Below are 22,228 nucleotides of genomic sequence, written 5' to 3' on the forward strand. Positions count from 1 at the left end.
TGTGAAGTGCGAGGTAGAGTTCTTTTATATTGAATGGGTGATTGTATTCCGCGTTGTCAGGTTGAGAATAGGGGTTAATTGTAATATTATTTTCAGTTTCATTTTTGAGAATTAAGAAGTTCTCCTCATAATTTGCATTGCTATTGTTTGATTGGAATGTCTCAGCAAAGGCATGGGCGATTTCGGAGGTTGAATGTAGTTTATTTTGGTTGAGTTGCATATGGTTAGGAAGAGGTTGGTGTTTACATCCTTTGAGTGCACGAATTTTGTTCCAGACTGCTGATGGGTGGGTTCTGATATTGATTGTAGATGTATATTTCTGCCAGCATTCTAGTTTACTTTTTTTTGCGATGTATCTGGATTCAGTTTTGTATTTTTTAAGTAGTATGTGATCTGTTTGTGAGTGGGTTTTTTTGAAGCGGTTGAGAGCTTTTTTATATTTTGTGATTGCGTTTTTACAGTCTTTGTTCCACCATGGTACTGTTCTTTTGTTAAGAGGGCGACTAGATTTTCCAATTGCTATATTAGCTGCCTTTATTATTAGCATTGATAATTTGTTGATAAGTTCATCAATGTGGGTTTGGTTTATGGGTAGTATATGTTCAATTGGAACTTCTAATTGGTTTTCTGTGATGTACTGGTCAACAAGGCAGGAGAATAGTTCCCAGTTTGGTGATTTGAGTTTCCATTTATTTATGGGATCTGTTTTTGACGATTGGTGAAAAAGTTGTAACTGTATTGGCCAGTGGTCGCTTCCATTATAGATTGGGAGGGTCTTCCATTCGATACTTGGGGCAATGTTTGAGCTTGCTATAGATAGGTCGATTGCTGATAGTTTTCCGTTAGCTGCGTTATGTCTAGTAGGGCTACCATTATTTAAGAGAATTATGTTCGGTTCTTCAAGCAGTTTCTCTATTGTTTTTCCTCTACTGTCCGTATAGGAGGAGCCCCATAGTGTATTCCGACTGTTAAAGTCGCCATTTAATACGAAGGGTTTTGGTAGTTGGGAGATAATGTGGATAAGGTCATGGAGGCTGAAGTTGGTGCTGTCAGGGAGATATATATTGCATACGCATATTTGGATTTGGAGTTTTATTGTTACTGCTATGGCTTCGAGATGTGTTTGGAGATTGACTTGGCTGTTTTCAATGTTGTTTTTAACAAGTATGGCAACGCCGCCACTCGCTCTGATAGGGTTTACGCGGTTCCTGCAATAGCTGGTATATTCTTTAACATGTGCAGTTTGACCCATTTTGAGATTGGTCTCTTGGAGACATAGAACGCTGGGTTGTAAGTTGGAAAGGATTCGTTGTAAATCGGTGCTTCGTTTGTAAAAGCCATCTAGATTCCATTGTATGATATTGGTCATTATGATAAGGAAGAGGGGATAGATTTTGAGTAGTGTTTTATTGGTTTGATTGATTCGGGTTGGAAGTCTGCAGAGTTGGCTTTTCGGGGGGAGGTATAGATTGGAATAGAATTTGAGTTAGTTTGGATATTTTGTTTTTAATTTTTTTTTCCACCATTAGTGGAAATACTTTTTCGGCCATATCAAGGACTTCAGTAGCATTGGATCCAACACTAATGCATAGTTCGTGTATATTTAAATTTTTGTTCGTGAAGTTTTCTAGAATATGTTTGAAAGTGATTAGATTAAGGGGGGAGTCTTTATTCTGCAGGATAGCCGTTGCTGGCTCGAGAAGGTTATCTAATATTTCAGTGGTTCTTGTTGAGGAGTTTGATCTTGATCTGACTTTAATTTTTTTTGTGGTTTGTTTTTTAGAATTAGTGTTTTTGACATCAGGTATATCATTATCAAACTCAATTTTGTCGTTGGTCAGAGTGGGGGAGGGTGGCGCTGATGGGCATGTGGATTCAGGAGCTGGCCTTTTAAAAGTAGTTTGGAGTGGCTGTGTGTCCGATATGTCATCATAGTTATCATCTTGGGTGATTTGAGCATTGTTTTTATAGGATATTTCGCTAGTGATTTCTAGAGGTAGTTCAGAAGTCGCATTTTTTCTATTGGTTTTTTCGACGGTATGATGGGATGAGATATTAGTGGAAGTTTGTTCATTTGAGGTGTCCATATTTTCTGTCTGAGGGGGCGTTGTGTATATCATCTTGCATGAGGATGATACGTGACCAGGTTTTTTGCATAAAAAGCAAGTTACGATGTCATCGGTAATGAATATACGGTATGAGGTGTTGTCGAGGGAAATAACGATCGATCCTGGTAGTTTTGGGAAGTCTTCAGGACTGATGTAGAGCTGTCTGCGGAAGCTTGTGATGTGTGCGAATTGGTCAAGCGGGAAACCAGCTTTTAGCGCCGTGATTGGAGATGTTACTTTAATACCATATGTCTCTATCGCCTCGATGATAGATTTATTCGGAATAGCGGGATATACATTCGATAAAATAATGCGTTTGGCCGGGTTAATTAACTTGCGTATTGGTACCTCGATATTATCAATGTATATGGCCGAGTGCTTGTTAATGATGTCATTAGTGATTTGTTGGTTTTTGAAGAAAACGCAGAACCTGTTATTAGATATACGTGAAGCGGAGATAATGTTGGTTGCGTCAGTAATTTTACTGAGCGCAATTATGTATTGTATTTGTTTAATTCCGTCGATTGAGTTCATAACGATAGCTTGATTCATTTTTGGTATGAGCGAGTTGGCTGTTGTTTCAGCGAAACTTTTGACTTGTGAGTTGTTTATTGGGTTATTTGAAGTGGGTTGAATGTTATTGGTATCATTGATAATGAGGTTGTCTTGGGTTGAGGAGGTTTTGGGTGGGGATATTGGTATTGAATGTTTGGACGCTAATAACTTTTCATTAAGAGTAAGTTTGTTTGAGTTTGATTTTAAATTGCCCGATGTTGTAGGCATAATGATGGTTATTGCGAATGAACGCAATTATATAGCGTTAATGATTCTAATTAGGTAGATATCTAATCGCGCTTATTAAAATCATATTACCAGTTTATCGTAGAGCAATGCAGGAACACTTCTAACGGAAGATAAAAATGCGGTTGCGATAAGGCTACACACGTGTTGCTCGGTCGGGAGTCAAACACGAACTGTGTTATGTTTTGCTAGAAATAAACTAGGTACTTGATTACTTGGCCGATTTAAAATTTAAATTGGGTCGTAAGTTATATTTATTGTACAGCTTTTATATGCATACACATCATGGTGTGCTCCTGCAGTGTGCGTTTCAGAATTTGCCTACAAATCGATGAAAACCATGAACTCGAAAAATACACTTTTTCTCGTAAGTAGTAAGCATTCATACTATAAAAATGTAAGTATAATCAACTGTTGTACCTAGTTACGATAGTAATTTTGTTTATTTGATGTTTAATATGGAACGCACACAAGTGTAAAACAATACATAGTATAGTTTTTAGTATATTTTCATCAAAGTAAATTATTTAATCAATAATCTTTCATTTGAAGTTGGTAGCTGAACTATTCACAATAATTTGTTATTTCAATTAAAACGGAACATATTATTATGTTATACATATTCAATGAACATTTGTTCGTTATTGTGTTTTAAAAAATAGGTGTGCACCGTGCCGCTCCTACTTTTAAAAATCGCGGTTAGCGACAACGACTCGCGCAATGCTGTGGACGGGAAAGGGGCGAACTCACAATATATTACCTCGTACACGTCTTATGGAATTGGATTAATGCGTAATGACGCGATATATATATTTTTACACAATAACAATCAATGTAGGCGCCGTGTATAATTTGACACGCGCTACACCAATAATAATAATTTAAACAATAAGTAATAATAATTTTACAATATGACCTGATCGACACCTCGGGGACAGGTCACTGCCCACTGGTCAGCACGGTCCTCGCTGGAAATGCGACAGCGTCTTCCTCGCCAACAACCAAAATCGTCACTGCGGCGCAGTTGAACGACGGCCCAGCGTTGACACGTATAATAACTCAATTCGGTGGTGCGCGGTGACACAATCCGTCAAACTTAGACTGTCTCCAAGTTTACGACGGTATAGACGTGCACCAATTATAATCGTAAATAATGAATAATGAATAATAATGACCACGAGGTCTAAACACAGCCACACGAAGCAACGCGAACCGGCGGTGCGTGATCCGCCAAGTTCGAGCGTAGGTAAAAGACAAAAAGCCGTCCTCGGCACGGGAGCCGTGGACGCCGGCCGGCGGGCGGACACCATGGAGGGGGAACGACTCGTCGCGAACATTCCGCGCCGATCTCGTGACTTGTTAAGCCTTTGGACTTTGGTAGATTCGGCGGGAAGTTCAGCCGTGTTCAAACAATAGGTTTCCACTGAAAAGTTCAGAAAGGACGAAGCAATGGGTTAATGCAGTAGGCTACAAAGGGTTTATCCCTAACAAACATAGCAAATGATTTTGAAAAAAATAGTGGTGGTAGTTATTTGCTAAAACTTAAGGTAACAACTGTTTCTTCAATTTTCCCAAACTACTCAGACATTATATCAAAAGCTAAAATGCAGTGTCTTTCAGAGCTTTATGCAGCTCTAATATTCCTTGTACTGAAACAAATGAACCAGATAATTTTTTTTTTTTTTTTTTATTTTGATAAGAAGTTACACTAAAAGCACAATAAGCGTATTTGCAGAGAGAAAAAAACAAGCAGGATAATACGGGGGTAAGAAGTCACCCATTCGCAACACTTGGCATAGATAATTTAAAGTAATTTTTATATAGGTAAAAAATATTTATAGGCACTTATTTGAAATTAATCAAATTGACTTAACTCAATAAACTAAATTAAAATTTTTACTTAATATTGTCACAGATTAAATTTTCATTTAATCTGTGATATTATACTTAAATGACATGTCAGCCATATACATGGGTATCTACTTCGTAAAAGAAAAATATATTGATTTGTATAATAAAATATAATGTTGTATGTAATCTATTCATCCTTAGTATTGGCCCAATGGGACCAATCACAACTTCAACTTTGATTTTACATTGGAACTTAATACAAGTTCTATAAAATAATTGATACATTTAATGGAGGAATATCAATTAGAAAATACCAATAATGTTCAATGGACCATTAAAATAATATTGTAATATCTATTTTTAGCAGTATACTATTTCGTTTAGAACTTTATCAACAGTTTGTTTTGTTATACAAAATTGTCTAACAAACTCGTCTACATCAAACAAGTTAAAAAAATCACTTCATGGTCGAAATGATTTATTTTTCCAAATACCTACTTTAAATGGTGCTTAATTTTACCCTAACGTTCAAGGCATATTGTGTAAATTATTTTAAGCACCAAAAACAATACAAATACAATAACACAATAAACGTACAGTTTCATATCAGTTGTTAGTGCACAAAACTACAATACCATACAGCAAAAATTATAATATTGATAGGTTTATTTCCCTCACAATTTAAGATAAACTAATAGAGTTTCTATTTTTTAATTGTAGTTTATTATCAATATTATCATTGTTTGTATCACGGCTATAGATACGATCATAGAGTTAGTCTATGGATACGATAGTCACATACACATATAAAGATAGTACATAATATATTATTATGGTATTGTGTATTTGTGTGAAATATGAGCAGTATTTGTTTTATTACAATAACTTATATTCCAATTTAATATTTAAAATAATGGTAGGTATTCAAATGTACAGTGTTGCTACAGAACAACATTGGAAATTGAAATTGAACATACTTCAACTTCATAGCAGCATAAATGTGAGTTTCAAGTAATTCACATGTATTTTTAATTTATTTTTCCATATTATTATACAAACATTAAAATAACATCAGAAGCCAAAATATACTGACAAGAGTCAAATTCAAACATATATAGTTATCCAACTGATACTGGAGTATACAAATGTGAAGGAAATATTCAATATTTATGTTACCTTTTAGTTAATGAATATACCATTTGATTGTCAAGACTACCCGTATTACTGTTTAAATAAATAAAAAAATATTTTAAAAGCCACAGTTGCATAATACAATGTAAGCTAATATTACAGCATCGGTCAATGCATAAACACAATCAATGTATAATTTTTAAGAAGAGCTCAATAACTTAACATTCATTAGATTCTTGGGAGCAACATAATTAACACTAATAATGTATAACAAAAATTGATAGTAAACTCAAAAAATGTTAGACATTAAATTATAAATATTTTAAATATTTAATTAAAGCCTACATAATCAAATTATAGATGTTTGTTATACAATATTTTACTGGTAGTTAAATTTTATTTTAAGTTATAAAATAGACAAATAAAAATTACTTAATTATTAAATTAACCTAAATCAGTTTAAATACACAATGTAATAAGAATTTGAATAAATTACCTACCTAGTTAAAAATATATGAATGTACAACACAAGTTATGGTTAAAGAAAAAAATATTTTACAACTTAAACTTAATTAATAAAAATTCAAACATATATAGTTATCCAACTGATACTGGAGTATACAAATGTGAAGGAAATATTCAATATTTATGTTACCTTTTAGTTAATGAATATACCATTTGATTGTCAAGACTACCCGTATTACTATTTAAATAAATAAAAAAATATTTTTAAAAGCCACAGTTGCATAATACAATGTAAGCTAATATTGCAGCATCGGTCAATGCATAAACACAATCAATGTATAATTTTTAAGAAGAGCTCAATAACTTAACATTCATTAGATTCTTGGGAGCAACATAATTAACACTAATAATGTATAACAAAAATTGATAGTAAACTCAAAAAATGTTAGAACATTAAATTATAAATATTTTAAATATTTAATTAAAGCCTACATAATCAAATTATAGATGTTTGTTATACAATATTTTACTGGTAGTTAAATTTTATTTTAAATTATAAAATAGACAAATAAAAATTACTTAATTATTAAATTAACCTAAATCAGTTAAATACACAATGTAATAAGAATTTGAATAAATTACCTACCTAGTTGAAAATATATGAATATACAACACAAGTTATGGTTAATGAAAAAAATATTTTACAACTTAAACTTAATTAATAAAAAAATATACCTTAAATATTGTTTATAATATATAATATATATTATATTAAAATTAGGGCTGGCGATATTTCAAGTTTTGATACTGGTATCCGGTTATTTGATTATTACCGGTGTCTACAGTATTACTGATTATACGGTATTTTCGGTAATTATAAAAAATACTTTACCTTGGCAAATTTGTTAGTGTTTCTAAATTTCCAACCTATGATAGGCCTATTATATTTTATATTATTATGTCATTAGGATTATATAAAAATAATAAATAATAAAAGTAGATATACAGTATTTTCGGTAAAAATGGTAATTACCGATTTATGGTATACCAGTACTCTAAAATAAAGGATATCGGAATTTTTTAAATACCGGTACTTACCAGTATACTAAAAATATCGCCAGCTCTAATTTAAAATACATTCAATGAATGTACAGTAAAAACTAACTAACTTCATTCTAATATATTTTTATTTCCTGATATAATTTGCAGGCTGGTTTTTTTTATTTGTGGAGTAAATCTTCATAATGTTTAAATAATTGTTTGTGTTTAATTTTTAATGTTCTCTAAAAGAAAATTTGTTTTTAAAAGTACTTCCACAAATATTACAGGTCAGTGGTTCATTAGTTTTGTGTGTGAATCATAGATATGTGGTGACTTAAATTAGCTCCATTACTGTATATTTTACCACATAACTCATATTTAGTGCCATTAATGTGATTACTTCTATTTCGTTTCTTAATCGCTGGTTTTTGTTGAATTGTGTCCATTAATTTTCACAAATTATCATAAGTATTCAAATCAGTTGTATATAACTCATAATAAATGTATTTTTTATGTATTATTCGATTGTGAGAGGTAGTATATGTTTTCTTACATAATATATTACATCTGAATTGACCAGATTTGGTAGAATTATTTGTAGCTTTATTTGATGTAAACTCTGAAAGGTTACTTTTACAATGGCGACGACATTCCTTCCTCATTGTCATATATTTTTTCCACTGAGATATCGAGTTATATTCTTTTTCACAATATTGACATTTAATTTTATCTTTATGATTTATAGATTCAATCTTAAGTTTACTAATTTTAGATTATTACTTATTAGTATGCTACTTACTTTTTAATTTGCATTGTGTTTTTGTAATGGCATTTTAAATGTTGATTCCATCGAAATTTTAACTGATAGGATCTATTACAAATCTTACATACATATGGTACAATTCCAGAATGTGACTTTCGGTGAACATTCAATTCAATTGGAGTATAGAATTTTTTCTCACACACATCACAAGGAAACCATAAATGTTCTATGTCCATCAAATTTGTACCACTTGAATTGCCATCAACTGTACTATGAATAATCTCAAAATCATTATAATGCTCAATTTGTGGTTCATCATTAACTTCATAAATGATATTATTTTTGTTTTGAATGGGAGCACTTTTAACTACATTTTTTAATACATGTGTTTTCTCATGCATGATATAAAGGCCTTTCCTACTAAATTGCATGTGGCAATATTGACATTTGTATGTTTTACAACCATGAATACGCATGTGATTGGTTAAAGCACCAGGATGTGCAAAATGTGTGTTGCAAAACATGCAAAATGTGGATTTCTTTTCATGGTTGTTCAGATTGTTATTTTCGTAATTTTCTGGACCTGATAATTTGTTTTTGTATTGATTAGTCAACTCTATGTTTTCAGACAAAATGATTGATTTGTTACAATCAATAGATGTAAGTTGTTTTGATGTGTTTGGTTTTATATTATGCTTCATCATCATATGGTTTGTAAAATAACAGCGCTTTGTAAATTTTCTATTACATAAATTACATAAATTTGTTGTTTTAATTGATGACAATTCGTTTTTTTTATTTTGTTTTATTGTGTTGATATGAGATTTTTCATGATTTGTACATGGACCCTTTCCAGAAAATTGTTTATCACAATACCTACAGGAAAATGGTTGTGATTTACTATGATGAGTTTGATGAACTTTTAATGCGCTTGTGGAAGGAAGTACTTTTTTAAGTGTACTACGATCATATTGGTATTTAATTTTGTTGGCACTATTTAACCTTATTGTACCTGAATGTGAATCATCCAATAAAGAAACCCTGACTTTTCTATTTCTTAGGTTTTTAAAAACTTGATGTTCCATGTTTCTAGATTTAATAGGGTCTAATACATTAGATTCAGTTTCTATAGGATCAAACTGAATTGCTTGTTCAACTGAATCCACTTGATCTGAACTGTTCCTTTCTCTGACATTTTTACACAAATTTTTTTCTTGCTTTATATTTCGGAAATGGAAATTGTTTTCCATTGAGTTTTGTGAAGCAGTCAATACATTTAATTCATTGCTGTATGCTAGATGTTTTTCTAAACTATTTCTTTCTTGCTTAATACTAAGAACAGGGCTATTGTTTGCTGTTGAATTATGTGGACTAATTGAGAAATTACATTGCTCTCTCCGTACATAAGTTTCCCATATACTTCCAATTTGAGGTTGAAAATGGTCTGTTGAATTAAATAGTGGTTCTTCCTTTATATTCATTATTGTGCTTTGAAGTATTTGAGATGGAACCGGCTGGTGTTGTATTTGGGAATTCTCTTTGTACGGCGGCATTGAAGGCCATGGAGTTATAGGAGAAGTCGATTCAATTGTAGAATTGCTGCTTCCTACACCTATTTGATCTGAACTATTTCTGTCTAAGGTATACGATAAGATTTCAGTTTGCCCTGGATTTGAAATAATGTTATTGTTCGGGATATGGGTGTGTGTACTTCCAATTTGAGGTTGAAAATGGTCTGTTGAATTAAATAATGGTTCTTCCTTTATATTCATTATTGTGCTTTGAAGTATTTGAGATGGAACCGGCTGGTGTTGTATTTGGGAATTCTCTTTGTACGGCGGCATTGAAGGCCATGGAGTTATAGGAGAAGTCGATTCAATTGTAGAATTGCTGCTTCCTACACCTATTTGATCTGAACTATTTCTGTCTAAGGTATACGATAAGATTTCAGTTTGCCCTGGATTTGAAATAATGTTATTGTTCGGGATATAGGTGTGTGTACTTCCAATTTGAGGTTGAAAATGGTCTGTTGAATTAAATAATGGTTCTTCCTTTATATTCATTATTGTGCTTTGAAGTATTTGAGATGGAACCGGCTGGTGTTGTATTTGGGGATTCTCTTTGTACAGCGGCATTGAAGGCCATGAAGTTATAGGAGAAGTCGATTCAATTGTAGAATTGCTGCTTCCTACACCTATTTGATCTGAACTATTTCTGTCTAAGGTATACGATAAGATTTCAGTTTGCCCTGGATTTGAAATAATGTTATTGTTCGGGATATAGGTGTGTGTACTTCCAATTTGAGGTTGAAAATGGTATGTTGAATTAAATAATGGTTCTTCCTTTATATTCATTATTGTGCTTTAAACTATTTGTGATGGAACCGGCTGGTGTTGTAATTGAGGATTCTTATTGTGCAATAGGTGGAGCAGTCAATACAATTTTATTGTTGAATTAATGTTCATCTACAAAATCTGCATTTATACATGAGAATGTTATGTTTTTGAATGTGACTATTCAAACCAAATTTTAACTGTTTTCCACAAAATTTACATTCATTAGTTTTATAATTTACTTGTCATTTGTGTTCGGCCAAGTGATTTTTAAAAGGTAATTTAAAACAAAGCTTCTTCCACAAATATTACAATGAAATATATTATCACTTGTATTTTCATGATTTAATTAAATAGTATTATCAGCAACATCCTGTGAAATAAAAAATGATTTATAAATAAAATAATTAATTAATGTTCATATATTTAAGATATTCTTGTCGTATGCTATCTAACACAAATACGCGATCCACCAGTCATAACTCATAAGTCATAACACATAGTGTTTTATGCGATCTACCACAAAAATACCACCATAAACAATCTATACTCTATTCCAAATGAGTTTGGTTCGCCCACGTGCAGTATCGTTGACTAGCGTCGGCCAATTGGACAAAAATGTACATAATTAATAATATCATATTATAGTCTCATTCATTCTTAAAATATTACTTTGAAGAATGGAATTCATTTTATATTTAATATACCTAGGATCACTATCAATGATTTTGTCTACAATGTCTTTAATTTATTTAATCTTAAAAGTTTATATTATAAGAATTCGTTATTATCATTTTATAAATTTAGAATTAACATTGTTGATATTAGCCATATTTATAATACACTTTACAAATCAAATATTAATTTAAATGTACCGTACCTTTTTACCATAAAAGTGTTGGCATGAAAAGTTCTTTTTCAAAGGCAATCAAACTAACTATGTAGACTACTTAGAAGTTAGAATTAACATCTATAATTTTAATAATGTACCTAAATGCTCTGAAATTATATTTAAATATTGTTGATCTTTCTCAAATTAATTTATGAACTAATACATTTTGTATTTAATTAGTATTAGAAATGTTTAATTGTCAATAACTGAATTAAAATTATAAAACCAAAATATTTTGTAATTTAAAAAATTTTAAATACCAACATAAGTTATGGTAATGGTGGAGTAGCAAATCTTTGTACTTTATATTATACTTAAACTTTAAATGATTCTTGATTTGCAATTAAATAAATAATAGTTATTATTATTATTAAATGCAACATTTATTGTGAACCCCATTCTCCATATCAGCCACTGTTAAATTTACTTAACATTAGTACCTAGTTTAACTGAAGAAAAAGAAACGATTTAAAATTTTTAATTAAACTAATCAACAGTAACAATGTTTTTTCTGAGCTATTATGCTCATTCAATTTTAATATTCCTCAGTGTAAAACTAGACCAATCAAACTATTTTATGTATATCCACAAAAAACCAATTATTTATTAGCTTCTTCTATTCATATGATAATGCCATTGCCAAATGAAACAAACATGAATTTTTTAATTTTAATTTAGTCAATACTTTTAACTTTTATGTGAATAGTTTTTATGTAAATTACGTGTTTTCAATTTTAATTCCTTGTTCATGTGCTCAAATTATATCAACATTTTATGTTTATTTTTATTAGGAATATTTATGTTAAGCTGATCCAGTCTAATTTGCTGCCCGTTAAAAGAGCCAATTCTATATGATTTAAACTTTGTTCAATTTGTTATTTAATATTCGCGGTGTATGCTGTTCAAAACATAAACATTTTCATCGATCATCTTGAATCTCAAAATACTTGTGCAAGCACCACTTTAAAATACGAATTTCGGAAGATGCTTTCTTTGTGTACACTTGCATGGGGGTACAAAGAAATTGTGAAAAATGCAAGCCTCAAGCTATCATTATTTAGGCTCTACGTTGATCAGTTAGTAAGTCAGTCCTGATATGTTCGATTAGGTATATTATATTAAAGCCATCCTACCCGGTGTTGCCCGTGAGAAAAATTGTGATTATGCGAGCATTATATTTTCAAGTAGGCAATCCAATTATGGTAGATTGTAGACCACGTGAGAAACGAACATAATGACAAATGGATTATTAACACATTGTTCCCAGGACAACGGTCGGAAATTAGCGTTAGGTATACCATTTTTACTAAGTTATATGGTTTTGACCAAATATAATATACAGGTTGAAAATTATATTCAATTTACAACCAATAGCAGCCTTACAATAAACAAAAATATATTATTATTTAGTTTATTTTTTTGCTGGACAGTTGGTGCCACTGTTGTATTTTTGCCATCCAGATTTTCAACTTTTCCTACTATTTTTTTTTCATACAAATTTTGTCCTGACAATTACGAACACAACAAAAAACGCTTGCCAAGTCAGAGATTGGCATGTAAACTTTCTTGATTTATAATTTTTAGAAATTTATTAACTGATATCACACCCAAGCGGTATAACAATAAATTTGAATCCAGAAAAATGTCGGTGTAAAAAGCCCCACAGAAAAAATTTTCATTTTCATTTAGTGAGATAGATCTCCGAAACCAGAGAGCGGATTTCGTTGTTTGGGATCTTGTTAGATTCACATTAGTTAAGAGAAGTGCATTGAAGTTGCATTTTCATAACTTTATCTTTAATAGTTAATTCACTACAGAACATAAAAAAAATTAAAACAAATTTTATTGGGCGTTTTTTGATGTTTTTCAGCTTTACAGCTTTGTAGTGAACTAACGATTGAAGATAAAGTTCTGGAAATCCTCACTGCACTTCTCCTAGCCAATGTGATTCTAACAAGACTCCAAACAACAAAATCCGTTCTCCAGTTTGGGAAATCTACCTCGCTAAATAAAAATCTAGCAAAACATAACTTTTTTTCTGTGAAAAATTAAATAATTTTTTTAAAAAAATTTTAATTCCACATTTAGTATCTACTTGATAATTCTTTTTTTAATGAGTTATCAACCAACTTTCTAGCTATCATAGTTTAGGAGAAAAGTTAAAAAATAGATATTTTGGGACTGTTCACGCCGACATTTTTATGAATTCAAGTGATTGTACCGCTTGAGTGTGATATCAAATCCCTCTCATTAATATTTTATATTATAGCTAGCTAAATTACCCACCTACTTATCATTACTGAGTTACATATTTATTATTTTCCTATTTAACACAAATTCTTGAAGTTTTCAAAATTCAGACTTTTTCATTTCAATTACCATACTAACTTGATTAAAAATCAAGAAAGTAATAAACATATCAACGAAATCAGTAATGGGGTTCTCAAGTTGTGTGACCAAGCGAAATACAAATTCATTTTTATATAATATTATATAGATTAACTATTGTATTATTACATAAAAAAATTAAAAATGTATTGTATCTAATTAGATCTATAATGCGTTAATATACAGGGTGTATCTTATGTCATTGTACACGGGGTTTTTAACGATTATGGATCGATGACATAGGATTTTGTTAAAACGAAATAAGACGTGTTTCTTTATTTTTAACAGGCAATTTTTTCATGACAATTTCAAAATTTTTAAACACACAGGAGTACCAATAGCAAAATCAACTTTATTTTTCAAATGGCAACTACTATATTTTTTAACGGACTATGGTTATGTTTTTTTTTTGAAAATTTTGATAGTCAATTTATCAATTTTGGTTCGCTAGTTTATTAACTATGGTCCTCTTAAGTTTAGTAAAATCTGCATTAATACTTTTAATTAAAATAATTGGTAAAGGTTTAATTTATAAGAGCTAAATCATTTTTTCTTATAACTACCTTTTTTATACACTTAAGTTGTTTAATCGGTAATCTAATGACACTCAAAAAAAAAAACAAACAAAATTGTTGGCAAACATAGTTCATTATTTTTATTTTAGCATACAATCATCAAAATCAATATTATTATTTTAATTTGTTATTATAGGTAATCGTAATTAATTACTTAACAGTTACTTTTCTTACAATATCAATAATTTGGATTCTTTATTAGGTGGCTTAAGTAATAATGGTAAATTAGTAAATGGTATTCGATTGTTGACATTTATGTCTTAGGTATGGGGGTTAAAAAAAATTGTGTAATGAAAAAAATTCAATGTTTTGTGGTGCTCTTCTCGTAGTGGGATATACTTGAAATTTGAACCATATAGGTTATACTTATTGGTAGGCCTACATTGGTAGGTATCGCATGCAAAGTATGAATTTAGGAGTTGAAATTCATAAACCTACTTATTTTTTAGTTTTGGACATTTAAATTTTATTTCGTACTTTTCCTATCATAAATTCCTATCATACTCTTCTTACAATAGCATTAATTTGGATTCTTTATTAAGCGGCTAAGGACTAAGGTAATAGGTACCTAATGGTATTTGATTCTTGTTAAAATAATATTAAAAATCTGTAATTAACTTAGATTAAAAGTACGCCTAAGGGTTACAAACTAGTTAAGTTAAAAACCTATATTGAGATTGACAATTTATCTAAATATCTTGCAAATAGTTTATTTTAAATCACGATTATTAAATAATTCTTAAAGAATTTCAACTGCTAAATTCATACTTTGCATGCGATACCTATCAATATAGGAAACTTATGGTTCAAATTTCAAGTTATAAAAGATAGTTATAAGAAAAATGTATTTAGCTCTTGACGCTCTTGTAAATTAAATCTATACCAATTATTTCAATTAAAAGTATTAATGCAGATTTTACTAAACTTTAGAGGCCCATAGATAATAAACTAGCGAACCAAAATTGATGATTTGACTATCAAAATTTTCAAAAAAAAAAGGTCCATTAAAAAATATAGTAGTTGCCATTTGAAAAAATAAAGTTTGCTATTGGTACACCAGCGTGTTTAAAAATTTTTAAATTGATATAAAAAATTGCCTGTTAAAAATAAAGAAATAAGTCTTTTTTCGTTTTAACGAAATTCCATGTCATCGATCCATAATCGTTAAAAAACCCCACGTACAATGACATAAGATACACCCTGTATAATATATAATAATAATAATAAAATTGTTAATGACCGTGATTATTGCAGTTTTTTTAAAATTAAATGTTTAGAGATGCTGCCATAGATAAATAAAAATTACTAATAGAATTATCAAGTTAAATGTTATAAAATGTTAAAACTGACTTGTGAAAAATAAAAACCTAGGTACAAAACTTTATAGGTAACAAGAAATATGTTTTTGTTAAAGTTTGGGAATTAGTAAATGTATTTTGTAAGAGCCTTCCAAATAGTACTTCGTGAGTAGGTTTTTGGGTAGAATATGATTAGTTTTGAACTTATAAAATCACAATATTCCTTGCATATTTAAATATTTGTATTAATTCAATAAGTTCATAAAAGAGCGTAGATCATATATATTTTTACGAAAACATCACGGGCAGTTAAGATATATTTAAGTGAATAAAACAATAAAATATTTCTAATAATTTATGTATAAAATGAAAATGAATTAAAATATATCAATATAAATAATATATGTATGGTATTCTAGTTACACTGTGGTAGAAAGCATATATTATGTCAAGTGAAACAAGCGATAAACCGAATACGACAAGAATAACGTATTGAATTAGTATTTTAAATATTAGTATTACCTGGCATTCCACCCAACTCCACATTATTATGACACCGCTGTCAGATGGTGGACTAGTGGATTGAAGTTTTGGACGTTTAGGTATTGATTCGTGCAGGTACAGCCGTCCAAAAGCAGGTTGTGTCAAAGCCGATATCTGATCAGTGATCAAATAATAATTATTAACCTATTCTGTGGTCTGGATATACAAAAGGTCAGATATCAATTCAAACCGTAAACCTGGAATAATAACAAACAGAAATTAAATACCATTACGGAAAGTTGCAGACGGTTTATTACGGAAATGAACGTTCTTCGCAGTGTAAACCGTAAATTAGGTACTTAAAACGCAAATATACCGCATTGACGAGGAATCAGCCGTGAGCCTAACCTACGGGACGAGACCACACAGGTATAGGAGATTATGGTCATGCAGTAAACTTAAAAAAATATATAATAAATAATATTCAAAAATATGTTTTTTAATAAAAACTTTGTTTTTTTTAACAACTTAGAACTATGTAAATAAATATTTTCAAAAGACAAAAACATTAAAACTTTGTGAAATAATGTGTGTTTCGTGATAAAAGAGCCACCTTGACGGTATACGTATGATATTCTAATTAAGCTGTGGTAGAAAACATATAATATTATGTCAAGTGAAAACAAGCGATAAACCGCATACGACAAGAATATTGAATAACGTGTTTAAAAAGGATATTACCTAGAAATTAGAATTCCACCTAACCCCACATTATTATGACACAGTGGATTGAAGTTATGGACGTTTTGGTATTGAGTGTTCGTGCAGGTACAGCTGCAGACCCAAAGCAGGTTGTGTTCAAAACCAATGTCTGATCAGTGATCACATAATAATTGATAACCTATTCTGTGGTCTGGTTATGCAAAAGGACGTCAGATATCAATTCAAACCGTAAACCTGGAATAATAGCAAACAGAAATTAAATCCCATTACGGAAAGTTACAGACGGTTTATTACGGAAATGAACGTTCTTCGTAGGGTAAACCGTGAAGTGTAAACTACCTGTATGTAAAATACCAATATACCAATTAAGCGCATCGACGAGGAATTACAGACGTCACTGTCTACGCTGGGTGCATCAATAGAATTATACTTAAGGTGGCAACTAAAATATAAAATAGAATTTTCAAACTTTATAGAATTGCAGAAAGTTTGAAAAACCGACACCGGGCCCCTTTACATAGAAATTAAATTATATTATAATAAAAATATTAATTGTTATATAGTAATTAAAAACATGGTACTATTTTTACCAAAGAAGTTACATGCATTTTAATATTTTGAAATATACTAGTTAATAGGTCTATGGAAATATCCCATGGTTACCAAAATGTTGTTATCAGTTATTATGTTTTGATAATTTGATATCAATGTTTGATGTTTTGAATGTTTCGATCGTTAAAAATGTTCATCACGTATTCACGAATTTGGTATTTACTGTACACCTGAGTGACTACGTTTATATTAATTTTTATACTTGTGTATTTATTTTTCGTTATTATTATACCTAACTACCATCATGTCACATATTATAAGTGATGAAAGTATATTGGCAAGTTTAGATGAAATCATCGCAAACGAGGAGTCGGACGACGAATTTATTAGTGATTTATTCGGTAATTATTATTATTATTAAATAGTTATATAGTGTGTATTATATAAAATATATACCCTATAAACTTATATATTTCATTATTTGTGTGTTATACATATACTTATGTATTGTATTACCTATTTTGTATACCATTATGAATAATTACTATACAAAAGTTCATGATAACATATCGTACAAGGTATACCATGTTTATATATGCAGTGTTTTGTTTATTTATTTATACTATGTATTTTACAGTTGGTTTTGATGAATCTGATGAACAAGAAATAGCTTCAAAACAAAATATTGGAACTGCCCAAGGCGATGTTCACAAATACACTGTATTCCATCAAAATGATGCAGAGTATAAAACTATGTCAGATACTGAACAATCTGATACTAAAGAAGAAACTGAAGTTTCAATTCCACCACTTCAACCAAAAGTAATTGTATCTCAAAAAAATAACAAAGGTCTGTTTACTCCAAATTTCAAATGGAAATCTGGTACACCATTTCAACCTAAGGTTCACCAGTTTTGTCCAAGTAAAAGTGGTATCCAAAAAGAGTTTGAACTGAACAGTAACTCTACTATTTTAGATTTTTTTGAAGCTCTCGTAACTCCATTTTTATTGGGCAAAGTTGCATATGAAACAAATGAATACTATAGGCAAAACACTGAATCGCATATTATGTCATGTCGCAATGCAAGTTGGTATGACACTACATCAGAGGAATTATATTTATTTATTTCAGTACAAATGCTTATGGCTAGAAATAAAAAACTTGACATTTCAGAATATTGGTCTACAGATCCACTACTTTATTCTCCTATTTTTGGAAAAATCATGAGTAGAAATCGGTTTCAGTTACTTTTGCGTTATATTCATTTTTGTAATAATAACAATCAAGTCACAAATGACTGCTTATTCAAAATTGATATGGTATTACAAGACATAAAGAATAATTTCAGATCTGCTATGGTGCCATTTCAAAATCTTGTTATAGATGAGAGTTTGGTGCTATGGAAAGGGAGACTTTCATTCAAGCAATTCATAAGAACTAAACGTCATCGGTTTGGAATAAAATTTTTTATTTTGTGTGATGTAGAAACAGATTATATTTTAGATTTTATTATATACACTGGAAAAACTACACGTCTTGTTTCGTGTAATCCTAACTTGGGCCAATCAGGTGCTGTTGTAAAAACATTGATGAAAAGATATTTAAATAAAGGTCATACTCTATATACTGACAACTGGTATACATCACCAATACTTTCAATATACTTACATAAAAAAAAAACCAATACTTGTGGTACTGTAAGATGTAATCGTCGTGGAATGCCACCATTCAAAAAAACTAAATTGCAACCAGGTCAAACTGAAAGTAAACATACTGAAAAAATGTTGACAATAAAATGGATGGACCGGAGAGAGGTGCATATGCTTACCACGATACATGGAGATGAACAATTGCCTATTCAAAAACATGGTAAAATAACCATGAAACCGAAATGTGTAAAAGAATACAATGAAAATATGGGATCTGTGGTTAAGACTGATATGTTACTTAGTAGTGTGGAGTGTGTAAGAAAAACAATAAAATGGTACAAAAAAATATTTTTTCATTTGATAGATTTATCATTATTAAATGCTTACTCATCATACAAGACAGTTACTGGAAATCATATTCCAATAGCTCAGTTTCAGATGGAACTAATAAGGCAGATAATAGACAAATATCAAACCGATCGTCTACCAAAATCAAGACCACCGACTAAGGACCAACCATCAAAACTAATTGATAGGCATTTTCCCTCAGAAGTTCCAGCAACACAATCTGGAAGGCTTGCCAGAAGAAGATGCCAACTATGCAAGAAAAATAATAAGAGAACTGACACTAGATACATGTGTACAGAATGTGATGTGGGCTTATGCGCAGCACCTTGTTTCAATATATACCACACAAAAAAATGTTAACTACTATTTTTTTTTTATATTTTATTTTAGACGTGTGATATAATTACATGTAATTTTTTTTTCTGATACATGTATTTTTTTTTTTTTTTAATAAATACTTAATTTTTGCAATTTATAATATATGGGTTATTAATTACCGGATTAACGATAAATGTTGAGAAACCCAGGCTGGTCAATTAAAAAATACTTACAACTACCTAATTAGGAAATTAATTATTTTTTTTTTGCTGATAATTATTAATTCAGGGGATTCATTAAATAGAATAAAAAAAAGGTGGATAAGTGGATGTCGCTCTGCTGTACGGTAGGTTACAAGTGGGTCGCTGTAATGGATGGTGTTAAATTTGAATTCAATGATATAATATCATTGTATAAGAAAAACGATTCTGAGCGAAAACGGTCAGTCAGCCTATGATTTTACCAAGTATATTTGATGATATTATTGTGAATAAAGTAATTTAAATATAACCTATTTACGTGGAGCCTTGTTTTAAATTTTCAATCCTTAGCCATAAAAGTTAAAAATTTATAAATTTTTAACTAAAAAATAATTAATAAATTATAAATTTGATAAATGTTGTCAAAATTTGAACTTTAAATGCTTATAAAAAAAAATTGTGCCTATGTATTTTTAATATTTTTCAACTGCTATTAGAACGATATATCAGGAGCCTTATATTAAATTTTCACGCTTTTTTACCGAACAAATAAAAATTTATTGATATTTATAGAAAAAAAACTAAAAAAATTGAAAACTGACAATGTCCGTAAACAGCTCAAAAAGAGTCATAATATTTTCAACATTTTATGGTGTATAGAAAATGCTAATATAAACATTCAGTGAAATTTTCAAGTATCTACAGTCATTCGTTTTTTAATTACAATAAAATAAGAAAATTGTTACATGAGAAATCGAGTAAATATCAAATGTTGTAAAAATATAAATTTCAGACGCTCATAAAAATTTAATTTAAGTTTCTTCTAGACATTTTTTTTTTTGATAAAGGTAGACAAACTTATGAGTAATCTTATATTACATTTTCAAATCTTAGATTTGAAAAGAAAAATTTTTATGAATTCTCATCAAAATAATTTGCTATTTTTCGTGATTTTTCCGTATTTTGTCAAAATTTGAACTTTAAATGCTTATAATTAAAAACTGTGACTAAGGATTTTTAATTTTTTTCATCTGCCTTTGAAACAATAACCTAGGAGCCTTCTATTAAATTTTCAAGCTTTTTTACTCAACAGATAAAATTTTATTGATATTTATAGAAAAAAAAACTAAGAAAATTGAAAACTGACAATGGCCGTAAACAGATCAAAAAGAGTCAAAATATTTTGTAAATTTTATGGTGTATAGAAAATGCAAATATAAACAACCAGTGAAAATTTCATGCATCTACGGTCATTTGTTTTAGAGTTACACCAATAACCAAAATCGATTTTGTTAAAAATCGATTTTGCGTAAAAATTCCCGTTTTTCCTTAATTTTTCTTTTGTTTTTCACATCGCTTTTGAAAACTACTGGGAAATTAAAATTTTGACCTCCCCAATGCACCAACGATATTCACTTTCCCATCGAACAAGATACTGAAGTCGAAAATCGAAGCATTATTTCGACTACTTATCGTGTACACAGACACAAAAATAAAAAAATTAAAAAAAAAATAAAAAAAAAACACACATCATTGTAAAATCAATACATTCATCGTTTCACTCAGAATCTAAAAAGTGAAAACCGTGCACAGGGCCGGAGTATGGTCATAATAAGGGGGGGCTATTACTTTTAGTGAGGTTCTTTCACCCAAAACAATTTCTTTTTTTTATTCAGATTTAGTAATTTGTAATAAATATTATTTGAAATAAGTTTATTTTATTCTAATTGTAGTATACATTTTTTCAAGGGCTTGAAACCGGTATTTGGTGCCGATTTTGAACACCGGTAAAAACCGCAATCGATACCGAAACCGAAAAATAAATTGAAAAAATCAATACCGGCAATCAAAACCGATATCCGAAACCGAAATCAAAATCGGAAAACATAAATACCAATATCCGAAACTGAAATCGAAATCGGGAAGGAAACATATTTTCGGTTTCAAGCCCTGGGACTCATTATAATACTTAATATAATAATAATGCAGGACTTGAAACCGATATTGGATAGCGATTTTTAATACCGGATTAAACCGTTAAAACCGAAATCCGATAACCGAAACTGAAATCGAAATAGGAAAAAATATTTACGGTTTCAATCCCTGATTTTTTCGGCATATTATGCAATAAAAAAATATAATTTTAATCTAATCTAATATTATGTTTAGGAAACTTTTTCCTTAATTTTTCCTCAGAAAATTTTGCAAATTAACCTGGGAAAGTACGTGTTTGTCAATTGTCGTTCATCGAACGATTATATTTATCGCGTCTGCGGATCGGCCGGAAGCACGTTCGATAACGACGAAA

At 30.1% G+C, this 22,228-nt stretch overlaps 2 protein-coding genes across 2 annotated transcripts in view; one reads left to right on the forward strand and one right to left on the reverse strand.

Moving 5' to 3' along the window:
* Positions 1-3,871: 3,871 nt before the first annotated feature.
* LOC132939782 (zinc finger protein 33A-like) overlaps positions 3,872-22,228 on the reverse strand; it is a 36,517-nt gene continuing 18,160 nt past the window's right edge. The window contains exons 2-5 of the mRNA XM_061007152.1: positions 16,871-17,086; positions 16,447-16,537; positions 16,169-16,386; positions 3,872-10,866 (exon numbers count right to left, since the gene is read on the reverse strand). Coding sequence (XP_060863135.1) covers positions 8,193-10,514 — 2,322 coding nt within the window. The 5' untranslated portion in view covers positions 10,515-10,866; positions 16,169-16,386; positions 16,447-16,537; positions 16,871-17,086 and the 3' untranslated portion in view covers positions 3,872-8,192. The remainder of the gene's footprint in view (positions 10,867-16,168; positions 16,387-16,446; positions 16,538-16,870; positions 17,087-22,228) is intronic.
* Positions 17,608-20,247, forward strand: LOC132939388 (piggyBac transposable element-derived protein 4-like). Its single transcript, XM_061006523.1, has 2 exons — positions 17,608-17,805; positions 18,042-20,247. Exons 1-2 carry the CDS (start codon positions 17,709-17,711, stop codon positions 19,760-19,762), a joined length of 1,818 nt encoding a protein of 605 aa, XP_060862506.1. The 5' UTR covers positions 17,608-17,708; the 3' UTR covers positions 19,763-20,247.

The sequence above is a fragment of the Metopolophium dirhodum genome, chromosome 2, assembly GCF_019925205.1.
Source record: "Metopolophium dirhodum isolate CAU chromosome 2, ASM1992520v1, whole genome shotgun sequence".
In the NCBI taxonomy this organism is placed as follows: domain Eukaryota; kingdom Metazoa; phylum Arthropoda; class Insecta; order Hemiptera; family Aphididae; genus Metopolophium; species Metopolophium dirhodum.